This window comes from Phoxinus phoxinus (assembly GCF_949152265.1).
Source record: "Phoxinus phoxinus genome assembly, chromosome: 13".
NCBI lineage: Eukaryota > Metazoa > Chordata > Actinopteri > Cypriniformes > Leuciscidae > Phoxinus > Phoxinus phoxinus.
Genome location: NC_136888.1, coordinates 28014151 through 28031207, shown reverse-complemented (window position 1 = coordinate 28031207; position 17057 = coordinate 28014151). Strand labels below are relative to the sequence as shown.

The 17057-nt window shown below is 45.6% G+C and overlaps 1 protein-coding gene across 9 annotated transcripts in view; it reads left to right on the top strand.

Moving 5' to 3' along the window:
- The window catches only part of dnmt3ab (DNA (cytosine-5-)-methyltransferase 3 alpha b), a 49947-nt gene that overhangs the window by 28143 nt on the left and 4747 nt on the right, over positions 1–17057 (top strand). For all 9 annotated transcript variants that reach the window (XM_079634011.1, XM_079634010.1, XM_079634009.1 and 6 more), the window contains 10 exons: positions 1324–1662; positions 2468–2626; positions 2742–2849; positions 2998–3154; positions 4267–4416; positions 5336–5380; positions 5489–5568; positions 6550–6662; positions 6748–6931; positions 15352–15436. In XM_079634011.1, coding sequence (XP_079490137.1) covers positions 1324–1662; positions 2468–2626; positions 2742–2849; positions 2998–3154; positions 4267–4416; positions 5336–5380; positions 5489–5568; positions 6550–6662; positions 6748–6931; positions 15352–15436 — 1420 coding nt within the window. The remainder of the gene's footprint in view (positions 1–1323; positions 1663–2467; positions 2627–2741; positions 2850–2997; positions 3155–4266; positions 4417–5335; positions 5381–5488; positions 5569–6549; positions 6663–6747; positions 6932–15351; positions 15437–17057) is intronic.

The following is a 17057-nucleotide window of genomic DNA, read 5'->3' as shown; positions in this document are numbered from 1 at the left end:
GTTATGCTGATGTCACAGCTTTATATTTCCTCTATACCACATTCTCAATTGTTGTTTTAAGCACACTGAAAACTGGGTGCAGTGGACAGCAACTTTCTGTCAGCAACTTTTTTTTATTTAAAATACTGACAAAACAGCTTGTATTTATTGGACCAGAAACTATAAATATTGCGGCTCAAATACAATCTGCGTCTAAATGGACGTTGTGATTTGTCAACTTTAGAAACATTTGCTAAGTTGCGAAACATGCTTTGCTTGTTTGCTTTGAAACAACTTGTTTGTATTATGAAAAGCGCTATACACATTAAAAAAAAATACTATTTTAAGACATCTTGCAGCTTCCTTGGAAGTTTACTTAGGCTCGGTTGAGAACCACTGGTATATACAGTGCAATTGTACCGCCCAGTCCTGCAGAGATAAATACATGCTCATTTACACAAAACGGCTTGCATACATTTAAATACTCTTTCCACCATCAACCGCTGTCAAAGACAAACAGCCTGGCGCATATGGCCCAGCTCATCGAAGCAGCCAGTGAAGCCATACAGATATTTATAAACTAGAGTGGGGCTTCTTGATTTGTGGTCACATGTTTCTACTCCACACCATCATACTGTCTATTCATGCACACTCATGAGCTCTTGGCTCCAGAGCCTCTCTCCCCCTTTTGCGGGCTTGTGAATGTATAGCCATAATGGAGGGAGTGAGCTAAAGAGAGACATAGGGAGAGCTTTCTGGGGACGGATCCAACCGTTTTCTCTGCACACAGACACACACATGGGCGACTCTGCCAGGTTCACGTGTGTGTGAGTGTAATTGGAGATGGAGTCGGACCCCAGCAGCAGAGAAAGTACAGCTGTGAAAGAGATTCACGTGCGAGTGAGAGAGAACGAGAGGACGAGAGAGGTGCAGCTGTTGGGGATTTGGTGTGAGCTGCTTAAATCATGGCTTGGCTCGTGTCCTCTGTTTTTGACCTAATAGCTTATAGTCAGGTTGGACAAACTCGCTGAACTCTCCAGCGCGCATCAATCACAGCCACGGGGGGAGCACTCATTGTTATGAAGTGATCGCAAACAGCATTCACTGCAATGAAAAGGGGACTGTTTTCACAGGTTTCTGCCACTTATCACTCTCAAAGGGGCACACTTGTGCTTTATCAAGAGGATGGGGATATTTGTGTTGGCACGTGGGATTAAAGAACTATAAACAAACTGAGCAGTCATCATTACTCAAGTGCTGAACTGTGCTATTCTCAGGAAAGCCACTGCTGTTCTGTGTGCTTTACCTCCTCCTCTTCCTGTCCCGCTGTTCCCTACGTTGCAGGCAGAGAAGAAGGCAAAACTGGTGTCTGTGATGAACTCAATGGAGGACCATGGCGAGGTAGAGTCGGAGCCCCAAAAAGACAGTTCCGTAATCACCGTCCCACTGCTTTTTCCTCCACCAACGCCGCCAATGCAGCAGCAACCGCTACAGCCTCAAGCTCAACCTCAGACCAACATCAAACCCCAGCTTTCTCCTCAGAAGCAACCTCCACCATTCCAGCAGCAGCAGCAGCCTACGGACCCAGCCTCTCCAACTGTTGCCACCACCCCAGAGCCCGTTTCTATAGGGGATGGAGACAAGACCTTATCCAAGTCCGCTGACACGGAGTCAGAGTATGAGGTATGAGTAGCTTCCTCATCATCATCATCATCATTGTGGCTTAGGGTTGATCATTTTGAAATAGTATGCTGTAGATATTCTATGCTTTTTGTGTAGTTCGTTCTGTAATTGTGGCTTATTTGGTTAGCCAGATAAGTTCCAGGATAAATGTGAGATTTTCTGTTGTTCAAAGAAAGCTTAAAGTGTATTTAGTTTCATTATCAAAGCAGAAATGCAACTTTTGATAGTAACACCTGCTTGCTGATAGGCTATTTATTCTCTGAGAAATCCCAGGATTAGGCCAAGTTATCATGGAACTTATCTGGCTAATCAGATTTGAAACCCAGGTTTAAACAATCGGTTCTGTCTTTTGCTGAAGGGTTTGTTCCATATGTAGATTGTGAGTAATTTGAAACTATAGTAGTACAGCTCTTTTCCTTAAGGTGTGGTCACATTGGAGAAGTTTCTGCAATATTTTGTGGGCAAAAAAGGTCCTTTGTAGAGATGAAGCACAATGTGAACCCATTGCAAAATCTGCATGGGGATATCTTTCACACTTACCACCCACAAACATTTGCAGAACAACGGTAAATGTGACCTTTAGACTTAAAAGTTGAAAAGCACCTTGTAAGGATGGTTACACCAGCATTTTAGCACTGCAGTGAAAGTGTCATGATTCAAGGTTGGTGGGAATGGGGATGGTTTGCCCAGAAATTAAAGACAATGCAAAAGACAAAGGTTAGGTTATGAACAGTACACATTTTATTGTATTTATGTGAAGTGATTGAAATAACAAGTTGATCCCTTTTGTGGTTGTATGTTGCAGGATGGCCGAGGTTTCGGCATTGGTGAGCTTGTGTGGGGAAAGTTACGAGGATTCTCCTGGTGGCCTGGACGGATTGTATCCTGGTTGATGACTGGACGTAGCCGGGCGGCTGAAGGCACCAGATGGGTCATGTGGTTTGGTGACGGCAAGTTTTCTGTGGTAAGTTTGTATTCACTTATGTGGCAGAAGGTGTAAAACAAGTTCATACTTAATCATTATGCTACTATTGCTGTTGAGAGAGGTTATATTGTTTTGTTTCAATGTTTTCTGGTAGGTCTGTGTTGAGAAACTGTTGCCTTTGAGTTCCTTCACCAACGCCTTTCACCAGCCAACCTACAATAAACAACCAATGTATAAGAAAGCCATCTTTGAGGTGCTACAGGTAGGAATGCATTTGTGGTACATGTTTAAGTATTAATCAAAGCTTTTTGTCTCTAGTTTATTGTTCTCTTGCATATCGCATTCCATATTAATATCTCAGATTAGCATAAATCTATCTAAAGGAAACGTTTGAATGCCCTTCCCTGCAGGCAGCCAGCACTAGAGCAGGCAAAACCTTCCTCACATGCCCGGAGAGTGACGATACTGACACTTCTAAGTCAGTAGACATGCAAAACAAACAGATGATTGAATGGGCCATGACGGGATTTCAACCCACAGGACCTAAAGGTTTAGAGCCGCCTGAAGGTAAGACTGCTGCGGTTTCTTTTTGATATACATATGTCTGCTTGCTTTGCAAAGGAAATTGGCAAGCTTTTTCAAAAGGATGGTTTGCCCAGAAATACAAATTCTGTCATTTACTCAACCTCATGCGCTGCCATTTGTTCAGTGGGACACAAAAAGAGAGTTTTGTTTCTTTTTCAGTGGTACACAAACTTATAGAACTTTCATGCATCTCTATTACAATGACAATTCCTAGTGACACAATTTGTTAATTTGTTAATCTTAGTGACACAAATTGTCCCATCTTCTGAATTCCAAATATAGATTTTTGTGAGAATCAGAATAAAATTAGATTTATATTTTTATGAAAATTTGTGAACTGTTAACTCAAGAACCACTGTGAACGAATCACTGATACAGTTGAGTTGAGAAGTTGATCAGTGAATGAACTTGATTCTCAACTTGAGTTGAGACATGAGAACTGGATCAGTGAATGAATCGTTCATTTGAGCCTGTTCTTCTCATTGAACAAGTTGATGGGATTCACAAACTGAACTGATTTGTTCTTCCCAACTCAATCACTCAATAATCGGGTCGAAGCTCACTTGAGGGTAAGGTTATCAGTGATTAATTCATTACATTTCTTCATGTTCCTCCCACAAAGCTCAATATGGCTTCAGAATGCTTGGAATCTAGTGAACGAAAATCTAGTTTTTGGTGTTTTATATTTAGTGTTACTGTTGTGGTCACTATGAAATGTCATTGAATGGAAAATACATGCAGATTCTTTAAAATATCACGTTTTGTTAATCACTTTTATAAGTTTCTCCATGCTGTAATAGTTGCAGTGAGTTCATCTCTTCTTCAACGTTTTTTGTTTGTTTTATTTAACATTGTTTTTAACCAGAAATGTGCAATCTGGTGGTCACAGTTCCTCGGTTCAGTGATTTTTGAGAATTTTGGCTTTTAAGTACACTTGTTTATCCCTTAAGCCTGTACACATGCCGGTCCTCCAGGAATTACGTTTGTAAGAAAATACTGGTGAAATCTACACAATCCTGACCTCTGGACATTTACATAGACACACCACATAATCCATTAACGAATAGCTATACGTACCATTGTGCCTTTTTCAGAGGAGCGTAACCCCTACAAGGAAGTGTACCCAGATATGTGGGTGGAGCCAGAGGCGGCGGCCTATACGCCCCCACCAGCAAAAAAGCCCCGCAAGAGCACAGCCACAGAGAAACCAAAGGTCAAAGACATCATCGACGAGCGGACCCGAGGTGAGCTCTCACTGAACGAGGTCAGCGAGTTCAAAGAGTTCCTCACTCGTAAACACACACCCACACAAGCTGAATCAGGATTAGCGCTCTCATCTGCTCAGCCGTCAGAGTAAACACAGGAGGGTGTGTCTGGAACTATGACAGGGGTCTCGGCTAATCCTACAAGTTTAAAGAGACACGTTTGTATTGAATTATGGCACATGTTCAAACATAGCTTTTGCAGATAACACTTCTACCTGCATATTATCCTTTTGTTATTGTTATAGACACAGAATAAGGCAGGAAAACCTAGCAGTAGTAATAAAGAGAGGAGCTGTTAAATCAGCATGGAGCTTTATTAACCAATCAAATAGAGGTAAACTGGAGCAGACCATCTCCTTTGTGGGTTACATAAAGCCAAGAGTTTCACTCCACTTGGAACAATTCAGTTGTTCATACAAATGTTTTTCTTTTTTCTCTTTAGTTATTTTAAGGTGACATGGTTACATTATACTTATTAAAATAAGTACTGAGTAATATTAATTTACTACATGTACTTACTATAGAGTTAGGGTTAGGGTTTGGTTTAGGGTTAGTTACTTGTAATTATGCATAATTTACTGTTACTATAGTAAGTATTACCGGTACATGTAGTAACGTGTAACCACGTCCCCTTAAAATAAAGTGTTACCAAATATTACACTTCTGACATATTTAATATGTAGTACCACTACAATTAGCAACATTATTTCAGTTCATAAAATTCATGGCATGCTAGTAAAACATTGTTTTGAATATTACATAATTGTCAAAGTGATGTAAATGTAAACCACTAGATTTTCCATTAAACAAGAAGTCAGGTTGAAATGAGCCAAATGTTTGAAACACTGGGAAGTTTTCCAATATTTTAATGTCTTTTTTATTGTCTGTTGTTTTTCAGAGAGGCTTGTATTCGAAGTTCGTCAGAAATGTAGAAACATCGAAGGCATGTATTACACATACACATTGAGATGTGTTTCATTGCTGACTGTCAGTGTTAGTCTCTGGTAAAATCTCTCTCTCTCTCTCTCTCTCTCTCTTTGAACACTTCCAGACATCTGCATGTCCTGTGGCAGCCTTAATGTTTCCCTGGAGCACCCGCTCTTCATTGGCGGAATGTGCCAAAGCTGTAAGGTAAAAGCCAGGAAATTCCTGCTTCCTACTTCCTAAAGTGCTGCTTTGTTTGCCCACTTGTAATTTTGTCACGTCCATACCATTTATATTATTGGCAGATGCTTTTTTTGTCAGTGACTTCTAACAAATGTTACATACTGGTTGCTGTATGCGATCATTTGCAGGGATATAAAGGCAAAGCATTGTGCCAGTAGGGTAGATTAAAATCAAATACTAAGACAAAGTGAGTCAACAAACTACGTATCACACATACAGTAAATACAGTCGTCAGTGCAGTTAATAGTTAAAGCAGTTTGTTTGTAAGTGGAGTAAAAGATGTTAGCTGTACGGAGTTATACTAAAGTTAGTAGAGTACGATAATTGTAAAGTTACTGTGTGCAATTTTATTAAAATAAATATTTTTGTTGGAACTGATTGTGTTTATTATTCAAATTCAGGCAATATTAGTGATTTTTTAATTACTATTTTATTTTTTATTAGTACTTTTTATATTTTATCATATAATGTATGCTTAATTGTGGACACTTGTTTACACCTATTTTTTATTTATATACTGGTAGTACTTTTTTAGATTAAATTTAGTCATTAAGTAGTACTATCTTACACTTTTTTCTTTAACAGATATCTAAATGAATAGTTTCATATTTTATACTGAACATTATAATATTGTGATCCCTTAGTGTTCTTATTTATTTAGACAATAGTGTAGATTTTGAATATTAACCATTTAACACTTAGGCATCATTTTAATACTAGCCAGAATTGTAATGGTAAAATATGAAATGAATTGAGATTAAATATTTTAATGAGTTGATCTCGCAAGTATATCGTTTAGATTTCTGTTTTAAACAAATGAAACACAATCAAATATAAACAATACACTGCCACAAAACGTTCTCCTCTGTTCTGTAATTGTTTTTAGTCCACCATGTTTTTTTCTATACAAACTCATTAATATTTGATGTGTTTGTCCTTTCATAGAACTGCTTCCTAGAATGTGCGTATCAATACGATGATGATGGCTACCAGTCGTATTGTACTATCTGCTGTGGAGGGAGGGAAGTGCTCATGTGCGGAAACAATAACTGTTGCAGGTGAGATGAGGTAATATTTACATTTTGTACTTCAATCCTGCATCAATCCCATTGGTGTCTCCATTGTTTTTTCGGTCTCTTGCAGGTGTTTCTGTGTGGAATGTGTGGATCTGTTGGTGGGGCCCGGCGCGGCGCAGATAGCTATTAAAGAAGACCCGTGGAATTGCTATATGTGTGGGTCGAAGGCTCAGTATGGGCTGTTGGAGCGCCGGCCAGATTGGACTTGCAGACTGCAGCACTTCTTTGCCAACAATCATGACCAGGACTTTGTAAGTGACATATGTCGGCTGAAGACTGCGAGGGTAAACTCTCCCTGTTGCTAAGCTCCACCTTAAAATCGTCATTGACCAATCCGACCTTAGCAACTGTTATTATCATGGGTAATGTAGTTCTCTTACGTAGAGTTCTCTCGTACTGCGTCGAAAGAACGCTACGGGAAAGATATTTCTTTGTCGAGATTGAAGCCTAAAATTAATCCTTAATTTTGTAATATTGTAAAACGCTTTTCTGAAGCATACAACCTAGGCGGAGCAATACAGCTCACCCATTGGCTGCTCTGCCAGAAAAGCACAGCCTATGCGAGGCCAGAGACGCTGACCAATGAGGACGCTTCGCGCCCTTCTGCGTCACCTCCCGCCCAAACAGGCGTGGCCTAGGCCTATAAATACGAGCATAGCTGTCTAACACACTGATTTTCTTAAATTCAACGAAGCTGCACGCATCGCTGGATTGATTCGAGCCGCCACAGCCGTTTGGAACAAGCACTTCAGCAGGACGAGCCCCTTTCTGAAGCCGCCGCCTTCAGCCGCCGTTCCCTGCTGCGCTTCTCCGGCGTGGAATATCCTTTTCAGTTTTGTGTGTGTTTTGTGTGTGTGTTCGCCTACCGCGTCACACATTTTTCCTCACAAAAGAGCAACGAGTGTCTTTTTAAAGATGTCTCGCTTTTCCTGCGGCTCCTGCCGAGCCGCGCTCATCGACGGGGACCACCACGAACTGTGTGTTTCCTGCTTGGGCGAGGAACATGCAGCTATCGCTCTCGGTGATGGCGGCTGCCATCACTGCGACATGATGCCAATCGCGACTCTGCGGACTCGCCTTGCATCTTTCGCCGAAGCTGCTCAACCGCCCCCTGTAGCGCCGCGCCGTAAGAAGCGCCGCGCTCAGCGGGTCCCGGAACCTCCCTCCACAAGGAGCTCGCCGCCGCCACCGCCGCTAGCTCCTCTCAACGTTTCGTTTGAGTCGCTCACCGACGGACAACAGCTGCAGCCCGCCGCTTTGTCCGTTATGGAGGACGACCAGCAAGCTGTATCAGAGGGGGATGATGACTGCTGTTCGCTTCTCGCTTCGGAGAGCGAGGGTTGGGCGAGCTCCGTGGACCTCCCCTCCCCCGCTGTTCCGGAACGCAGAGGAGGGAAGATCAGCATCGAGGCAGAACTGATGCGTCTGCTCACACAGGCCGTGTCGAGCCTCGGCCTCGATTGGTCGACGCCCGAGCAACCTGCACTCAACCGGCTGGATGGCCGCTTCCTCTCTGGAGACCGCGCTGCGCCCCCCTCCAGACACGCACCGTTTCTTCCTGAGCTTCATGAAGAGGTAGCGAAATCGTGGAAGGCGCCTTTTTCAGCCAGAGTGCGTACTTCTGCCTCGCCAGCATTCTCCGTAGTGGACGGTGCTCGAGACAGAGGCTACCACGCTCTCCCTCCGGTCGAGGAGGCTGTAGCGACTCACCTTTGCCCACCCTCTGCTGGACGGCGGGCTAAGGGAGTCCTACCATCCAAAGCTTGCCGCACATCGTCAGCTCTGAACGGCCGCGTGTATTCCGCCGCCGGACAAGCTGCATCGGCGCTGCACACCATGGCGGTGCTTCAAATCCACCAGGCCAACCTCCTCTGCAAGCTAGACGAGGAAGGCCCGGGCGCGATCAGTGTTCCGGACTTACGTAGCGCCACAGACCTAGCTCTTCGCGCTACAAAGTCCGCCGCACACGCCATCGGCAGGATTATGGCCTCAGCTACTGTTTCCGAGAGACATTTATGGCTGACTCTCTCTGAAATGGCGGAGTCGGAGCGCTCTGCGTTCCTCGACGCCCCCGTTTCACCGGCTGGCCTCTTCGGGTCCTCCGTGAAGGACTTCGCGGACCGATTCGCCGAGGTACAGAAGACTTCGCAGGCCATGAGACATTTCCTGCCAAAGCGCTCCAGTTCCGCAACAGGCCGCCCTAAACAGCCGCCTGCCTGAACTCAGCAGCGCCCCGCGCCCGCCGCACCGGCCCAGCAGCAACAGGCCCGAGAGAGACCACGGTCTCGCTCCGCCGGACGCCGCCCGCCACCGCGTGGTCCTCGGCCCAAGATTTCACTCAAGCCCGAGGCCTCGGCGCCATCCTAGCCCTGCTAGGAAAAAGACGGTGTTCGGGTCCCGCTGCGGCCGGACTTCCACCCAAGATTTTCGCTTGTACAGCCCTAAGTTCCGTGTTTGTACCAGTGTATTTAGCAGCCAACAAACCGGCCGTAAAGCCCGTTTGCCTGCACACAAACGCCGTTTTCACGGCGACCCAGATAAATCTAAAAAAGAGTTTAATTTCTGGTGTTCCGGCCAAGGCCGATGGTGTATGTGTGTAACTGCAATGCCCACCCAGTGCCCATTCATTCACACAAGCACAGCCCCGTTCAACACAGGGTTTGCACACATAAAATCGGCTCATGCCGATTGTGCTTTACATGTAGTGAGCGTGCCCACTGTCCAGTGCCCACAACCACTACACACTGCACGTTCCGCGGTTTCTGTAAAAACGAAACTAACGAACGGTCAGTCAGTTCACAAACACAGTGTCCCCGGTGTTATAAATGTGCCCGCTACCAAGCGCCCACGTTTATTCACAAACATAACGAGCCCCGTAGGGCTCGCCCCGCGTGCTCTCTCTCAACTCAGAGAGTCGAGCGCGCGCGGAACGCATACTGTGTTAAACATGTCCCCCGCCTCAGACGTCACGGCGTCCATGTTACAGCACACGGTTGCTCTCGTGTCGCCGCCATTTCGCGACCAGGGCCCAGATTACATTCAACCCCTAGTCACACGTGCAGATGCATGGGAAAGACTTCCCGGGGTCTCAGAATGGGTGCTAGAGACTATAAAAAGAGGCTATTCGCTACAGTTTCATCGACGCCCTCCCCGTTTCACGGGAAAAGTCGAAACCACGGTAAAAACAGAAGTAGCACATCTACTTCGAGCCGAAATAGCGAAGCTATTGAGCAAAGGGGCCATAGAGCCTTTATCTCAAGCTCAGAGCGAAGGGGGTCTGTACAGCAGATATTTCCTGGTACCGAAGAAAGACGGGGGTCTCAGACCCATTTTAGATCTAAGGCGTCTGAACAAAACGCTAACAAAGCGGAAGTTCAGAATGCTCACGACCAGAAGAATCCTCGCGCAAATTCGCCGAGGAGACTGGTTTATGGCGATAGATCTGAAAGACGCGTATTTTCACATACAAATTGCGTCACGTCACAGGCGATTTTTGAGATTCGCCTTCGAGGGCCGGGCATATCAGTACACAGTCCTGCCATTCGGCCTGTCTCTAGCACCTCGTACATTTACAGTGTGCATGGACGCGGCGCTGGCACCCCTGAGACTCCGAGGCGTTCGAATTCTGAACTATTTGGACGATTGGCTAATTCTGGCTCAATCGCCGTCAGAACTCGCTCACCACAAGACACTAATACTCGATCACCTCGAGTGCTTAGGTCTGAGAGTCAATTGGGAGAAAAGTTCACTGTTTCCCAGTCAAAGGATCTCCTTTTTAGGACTGGATCTGAACTCACTGTCTATGACAGCACAGCTGTCATCACAGCGCAGGCGAAATACCCTGCAAATGGCGAAATCCTTCCGCAGCGGCCACATAGTGCCACTCAGGAGATTTCAGAAAATGCTGGGCCTCATGGCCTCAGCCTCAACAGTGCTGCAGTTGGGCCTGCTGCGCATGCGCCCACTACAGTTCTGGTTGAGAGCGCGCGTACCGCGCCGAGCATGGTTACACGGTCGTTATCGCCTCAAGGTCACTCAGGAATGCATTTCAGCCCTGACACCATGGAGAGCGTCAGACTGGTACCGGTCAGGTGTAAGCCTGGGGACTTCCTCGAGCCTGAAGGTGGTGTCCACGGACGCGTCCACCTCAGGCTGGGGAGCACTGCTCGACGGCAGACCGCTCTTTGGCCAGTGGGCAGAGCGGGCCAAACTACCGCACATAAACTGCCTGGAAATGATGGCGGTGGACTTTGCGCTGAGGCGCTTCTGTCCCCGGATAAAAGGACACCACGTCCTGGTCCGCTCGGACAACATGTCGGTAGTAGCCTACATAAACCGCCAGGGTGGCGTGAGATCCCGGAACCTATTCAGGTTAGCGGAACGCATACTGGTGTGGGCCCAGCACAACCTGCGCTCGTTAAGAGCAATGCACGTGCCAGGCCACTTGAACGTAGGCCCGGACAGACTCTCACGGAACAACGTTCCTACGGGAGAGTGGTCCCTACACACACAGACAGTGCGTCTGCTGTGGAAAACGTTCGGCAGAGCGGAAATAGACCTGTTTGCAAACCAGGAAAACGCTCACTGCCCAGAATTCTTTTCGAAGAGCACGAACGCGCTGGCCAGAGTCTGGCCCCGCCGTCCGCTCTATGCTTTTCCTCCTGTCTCACTCCTGCCTCAAGTGCTGGAGCGTATCAAGGAGAGCGGATGCTCAGTACTACTGGTTGCTCCATACTGGACGAATCAGACCTGGTTCCCAGCTTTGATGCGACTGAAAAGTACTGCCCCGTGGCCGATTCCAGTGAGGAGAGACCTCCTCTCACAGGCCAAGGGCTCGATTCTGCATCCTCACCCCGAGCTTTGGTCCCTACACGTATGGGCCATAAACGGGTACCCGCTAACCTCCCAAGAGGAGTGTTAGACACGATCGAACAAGCTAGGGCTCCGTCTACTAGACAACTCTACGCTTCCAAATGGTCGGTGTTCTCTGGATGGTGTTCAGATCAAGGTCTGTCACCACTTCAGTGTGGAGAACCGGAGATTCTCTCCTTCTTGCAAGAGCTATTGGATAAGGGAAGAACCCCATCCACGCTCAAAGTCTATGTGGCTGCCATATCAGCGTTCGTTAATCCAACGCTTGGCCATTCACTAGGCAGGAACGACCTGGTGGTCCGCTTCCTTAGAGGCGCCAGGAGGTTAAACCCTCCAAGGCCTCCTTCAGTCCCCGTTTGGGACCTTTCTACAGTGTTGAACGCTATGAAAGGGGCCCCTTTCGAGCCTATTCACTCAGTTGACATGAAACACCTGTCTTTCAAGACCGTGTTTCTTTTGGCTCTCGCTTCAGTGAAGCGTGTGGGAGACTTGCAAGCGCTCTCAGTGAGAGCTTCTTGTATGGAGTTCGGGCCAAACGACTCTGTAGTCGTATTGAAACCGAAGCATGGGTACGTGCCTAAGTCCCTCAACACACCGTTCAGGGCTCAGGTCATCTCCCTGTCGGCCCTGCCGGCCTCAGAGGACGGAAATAGCTCCCTTTGCCCGGTCAGGGCATTAAGAGCTTACGTGTCCCGCTCCGCTGTTTTTCGACAGACGGAGCAGCTCTTTGTTTCGTTCAGCGGGCGCTCCAAAGGGCGAGCCGCAACGAAACAGAGTCTGTCTCGATGGGTAGTGGACGCCATTGCGCTAGCCTACGCATCTAGAGGTTTGGAATGTCCTTTGGGCATCAGAGCACATTCCACGAGAGGCATGGCCTCTTCATGGGCTTGGTATAGCGGAATCTCGTTACAAGATATCTGTATGGCGGCAGGCTGGGCCTCCCCGTCTACATTTATTAGGTTCTATAACCTAGAGGTTCCTGCGTTGCAGGCTAAACTGCTCTCGGTCTAGAAGACTATGTATAAGTGTTCCTGCCCCGCGCTGCGGCCCAGGTCACTTCAATGTTTAATATGTATAAGTGTTCCTGCCCCGCGCTGCGGCCCAGGTCACTTCAATGTTTAATATGTATAAGTGTTCCTGCCCCGCGCTGCGGCCCAGGTCACTTCAATGTTTAATATGTATAAGTGTCCCTGCCCCGCGCTGCGGCCCAGGTCACTTCAATGTTTAATATGTATAAGTGTTCCTGCCCCGCGCTGCGGCCCAGGTCACTTCAATGTTTAAGCATCACTCACTGACAATGTGTCCCATGAGCATGCTATTACCCCTCATATATATCTATATTTACATATATATGCTATTGTGCCTTAAGAGGCACTACTATAAAGGGATGATGCTATTTTAGCCGCTCTCCCTATACTTCTTGGGGTAGGCACTTGTATACCAGGGCGGGCGCGCCCTTAGGTGTCTGTGTCGGTCCAAGAGCACGCACGGCGGTTTACATAGGGTTCCCGTAGCGTTCTTTCGACGCAGTACGAGAGAACTCTACGTAAGAGAACGTACTCGGTTACTAACGTAACCTCGGTTCTCTCTAGGAGAGGGAACGAGTACTGCGTCTCATGGCCGTGCGTGCCCACGCTGCGTCGCTTCATTGACGAAAATCAGTGTGTTAGACAGCTATGCTCGTATTTATAGGCCTAGGCCACGCCTGTTTGGGCGGGAGGTGACGCAGAAGGGCGCGAAGCGTCCTCATTGGTCAGCGTCTCTGGCCTCGCATAGGCTGTGCTTTTCTGGCAGAGCAGCCAATGGGTGAGCTGTATTGCTCCGCCTAGGTTGTATGCTTCAGAAAAGCGTTTTACAATATTACAAAATTAAGGATTAATTTTAGGCTTCAATCTCGACAAAGAAATATCTTTCCCATAGCGTTCTTTCGACGCAGTACTCGTTCCCTCTCCTAGAGAGAACCGAGGTTACGTTAGTAACCGAGTACGTTTTTCACCAGGAATTACACTGTTAAATACATGTATGCCCAGTATGGGTGTAACGGTACGCAAAAATCACGGTTCGGTACGTACCTCGGTTTTAAAGTCACGGTTTGGTTCATTTTCGGTACAGTAAGGGAAAGAAATGCAAAACATTAAACTGCTGGTTGTTTACTATAAACTTTTTTTTAACAATTTGTTTACACTTTTTTAAACACACTTTTTAATTAAATATAACGTTAGGCTAATAAATAAAAAATATATAAAATAAAAAAAGAATAAGAAATAAAATACTGCTGCAAAGTTCTCCACTAAATAAAATACTCTCAAACCAATATTGGCTTTATTTATGCGATATTTATGTCCGTGCCCGACCCGAGAGTTAAAGTCCAATTTTTTTTTCTCATACTAATGACACATGTATGTTTGTTTGTCTGGAAAGCCCGCTTTTAACAGAAAGGCATTCGGAAATGTCCACAGATGAGCGCATCAGCGCTCTTAACACAGGCGTGCTTGCATGTGTTTCGTTGTCACAGCAACATAAACAAATTTCCGCACACAGGAAGACAGATGTTATGGTAATATTTTACATGTATTTGAATCACAAAAACGATTAATCAGATTTAATCAGTGCAACGCGGAGACTTCCGACACTTAATGTGTTCGTGTGGAAACTCGGAATTGATGTATGTTCCGCACACAAAACTAGCCTAATTTACGTGAAAGATTGCATTCGGTGCACATGTGCATCGTACCGAAAATCGTGTACCGAAACGGTCCGGTACGAATACATGTACCGTTACACCCCTAATGCCCAGTATTCTTCTATACCCACTAATTCATATTTTATGTGTTTTCCATTTTTTCCATTTTGAATATGATTGGAAAAGTCATGGAAATTTCTGCAGTGAATAAAGATTATTCTAGTTAGCGAATGTTCAGCTCTAGAAATGATAATTTCTAGAAATTACTAGAAGTCTCTATAAAATGATTTTTGAAAAGGCATATCCAGTGATAATGAAATATCGGAAAAGTCATGGAAAATCATGGAAATATGAATCTTGAACAGTAACCAAGGGTTAATGGAAAACCTTTTTGGAATCACACTGTGAAAGCGTGCGATATGACTAAAGATTCCCAACCCTAATACATATTTTTTTTTCTTATTTACATTATAGCCATAAATATTACACTTCTTCAATTTTAGCGTTGTTTGAGCAGCTGTGACAATTTTAATCAAAACCGGTGTGATTTACAGTATAAACGTGAATGGTTTGAGAGTTTTATGATGTAATTATACAACTCCTAAACCATTTGCTTTCCAGACCATGTGAAAGAGCAGCTTGGATAACGGCCAGTGTGCTGGAAGAGCAGCCAGAGAGTGTTACAGTCACAGTGCATTGTGCATTGAGTACACATCTTAACATCATAGAGTTTTAGCTTACACACCCCACTCTTTAAATGGGTTACAGCACAGGTTAGCGAGCGGTTGCTATTGTTAGCGTTATTGAATACTACAACGTTTACCAAAGACCAAAGATAAGCAGCCACACTTAATCACAAGAAAATGCTTAATGAAACTGGCCGGTGATACTGTGGTTAGTGTACAGGTGCTCAACAATAACCCCTTGTTACTGGACTGCGTTAACGTAAAGGCCTCTTTGTTGGATACAGACAGTATGTACAGACAGGCGCTCTTTCATTACCAGAGCAGTGTGATTTAAAGATCTCTCTCTCTGTCCCTCTTGTCTATCTCTCATTCATCCCCCCCCCCCCCCCCTCTCTCTCTCCTTCATTTCATCTTCTTTCTTGTCTTTCAGGAACCACCAAAGCTCTACCCTTCGGTTTTGGCAGAGAACAGAAAACCGATTCGTGTCCTGTCACTTTTTGATGGGATCGCAACAGGTTAGTGAAGAATGTCCGCCCTTCCTTTCATCCTCTCAGCAGAAAATAGTGCTGATCACGTTACACTCATCCTGGCTTTTAAAGTGCACTTAGCTCAACTGTTATGCTGGCCGCACATCGATACTGCTGTACTGCTTATGTTCGAATGTGTGATTTTTACTATGAGGATTAACGGCAGAGTTTTGACCCTAGATCAGGAATAGGTGCCGCTGTCTCGCAGAGTTTAACTCCAACCCTGAAAAAAACTCACCTGCCTGTAGCCTTAGGGTGCTTTCACACCTGCCTCATTTAGTCCGGTTGAAACGAGAGTTCGTTGTCCCCCTTGGTGCGGTTCGTTTGGGCAGGTGTGAATGCAGCAATCGCACTCGGGTGCGCACCAAAAGTGGACCAAACGAGCTTTCAAACCAATTCTGGAGCGGTTCGTTTGTGGTGAGAACGTGATCCGACCTCGAACAGACCCAACTGCCAAAGAACTGCGCGTTTTTGGACTAAACCAGCTGCCGTAGTCAGCTGCGCTGTGCATTATGGGATGAGGACTAATGTTTGTTGACAGTTTCACTTTTAGCACGGCAGCTCGCGGACAAACTTGGAGTTGTGAGGAGGTGAGGAGTCTCATAGAAATTTGGTCTGATGACCATATTAGGCCCCAACTTTCAAAAACTCACAAGAACAGCGAAATCTTTGCTTTGTTTAGCAAACAGCTCTGGGAAAGGGGGTTTCATAGATTCTGTTGGAATTTTCCCGCACGTTAATTCTGACCAATCGAAGTGCAGTTATGGAAATACGTTCAGGACACATCTGGCCAACAAGTGATGTGGATGTTGTCATGTGACTGCATTTTGGCTCGTTTCATCAACTCATCAACTGATTCGGACCAGAGCAATCATTGTGGTGTGAAAAGGAACCAAAACGCCTGAAAAATGCTACAAAGTATCATTTTTCGCCCTTGGTCCGGACCAAATGAACCGAACTACAGATGTGAAAGCACCCTAATAATCCTGAAAACATTGATTAGCTGGTTCAGGTATTTTGAATAGGGTTGGAGCTAAACTCTGCAGGACAGAGGAACTCCAGGACCAACCTTGCCCATCCCTGCCCCATATGGTCCATATTCGTATTTAAAGCCTGATTATTATGTGGCGTATGTTTATTTGGCAGGCAAAATAATGATTTTTTTCTGGTCACTATACTGAATGAAACTTCCACTATAATATAATTTTAAATCCATCAAGAAACTGGTTAAGATGTGTTCACATAAACCATTGTTCTGTGAATTTTCAGGATTTCAGCAAAATCCTATCACTTTCAATAGGAATGTACTGAATCTGGAATTTACTGTGAGTGCGAAATATTTCCCCATGCAGATTTCGCATCAGGTTCAAGTTGTTCACGTGGATTCGCCACGTTTTACCAACAGAAAGCTGGACAATTTTAGCCAGCAAAAGGTGTGACTGCACCTTTAAACCTAACAAGCTGTCAACTTTTAAAGGAGAGTTGGGCATCATAGGTGTGTATGAATCAAAGACATTTATTATACCTGGAGAAAATGATCCAGTAGCAATCTCAATTATCTTGGCTGGCGCAGGACACCCCCCTCCCCCCATCTTTGTTCATGGGCGTT